This window comes from Galeopterus variegatus, unplaced genomic scaffold (assembly GCF_000696425.1).
Source record: "Galeopterus variegatus unplaced genomic scaffold, G_variegatus-3.0.2 Scaffold2964, whole genome shotgun sequence".
Taxonomy (NCBI): Eukaryota; Metazoa; Chordata; class Mammalia; order Dermoptera; family Cynocephalidae; genus Galeopterus; species Galeopterus variegatus.
This window is the reverse complement of record NW_007729075.1, coordinates 1-679: the sequence shown is the minus strand read 5'-3', so window position 1 is coordinate 679 and position 679 is coordinate 1. Positions and strand designations below refer to the sequence as shown.

General features: G+C 48.6%; 1 protein-coding gene across 1 annotated transcript in view; it reads right to left on the bottom strand.

Annotated features, from left to right (window-relative positions):
• Window positions 1–674, bottom strand: part of LOC103599442 (natural cytotoxicity triggering receptor 2-like) — a gene marked incomplete at its 5' end in the record, with an annotated part of 14,631 nt that extends 13,957 nt beyond the window's left edge. The window contains one exon of the mRNA XM_008583560.1: window positions 590–674. Within this exon, the coding sequence (XP_008581782.1) occupies window positions 590–674 (85 nt within the window). The remainder of the gene's footprint in view (window positions 1–589) is intronic.
• Between the last annotated feature and the right edge of the window lie 5 nt (window positions 675–679).

The following is a 679-nucleotide window of genomic DNA, read 5'->3' as shown; positions in this document are numbered from 1 at the left end:
TGTCTATGTCCCCCAAAAACTTTACTTATAGACACTGAAATTTGAATTTCCTATAATTTTCATGTGACACAAAACATTATTTTTTTTTTTTTATTTTTTCCCAACCATTTAAACACCATTCTTAGTTTTTGGGCCATGTTTGCTGACCCCTAATCTGGACTGTGAGGGATGGACAGGTCCCTTCCCATCTACCATGTGGGCCACGGGTTCCACATGGTGCGGGGTGGTTTGTAGCCAGTGGACATATGTTTACTGAGTACCTGTTGTGTGCCAAAGATGCCAGGCGGTCTTGGGGTCCTCTGTGGGAGTGTCATACGGGCTGGGAACAGTCAGCTCACTCAAATGATCTGTTCGAGCGTTTCTGAGGAGGCTATGGGCTGCAGGCATGTAAATCATGGAGACAGACAGACAGTGTGAGGTGGCTGTGTATTTGCACATGTGCCCGTCCCCTGGGCATCTGATCCTAGTAACCTTCCTAGGAGCCTGGGCGGGGAGGGGGCTGGTTCCCATGATTAAAATACTAACAGTAATGGAGGCACCAAAAGGAAGTGAGGGGCATTTCCCCGAGCATCCCAGGGAGGGGGCTCACCTGGAGACACCACCAGATAGAATTTGATGGACTCAGAGACAGAGTTGCTGGAAGTGTGGTAGGTTCTACAGCAGTAGTGTCCTGAGTCTT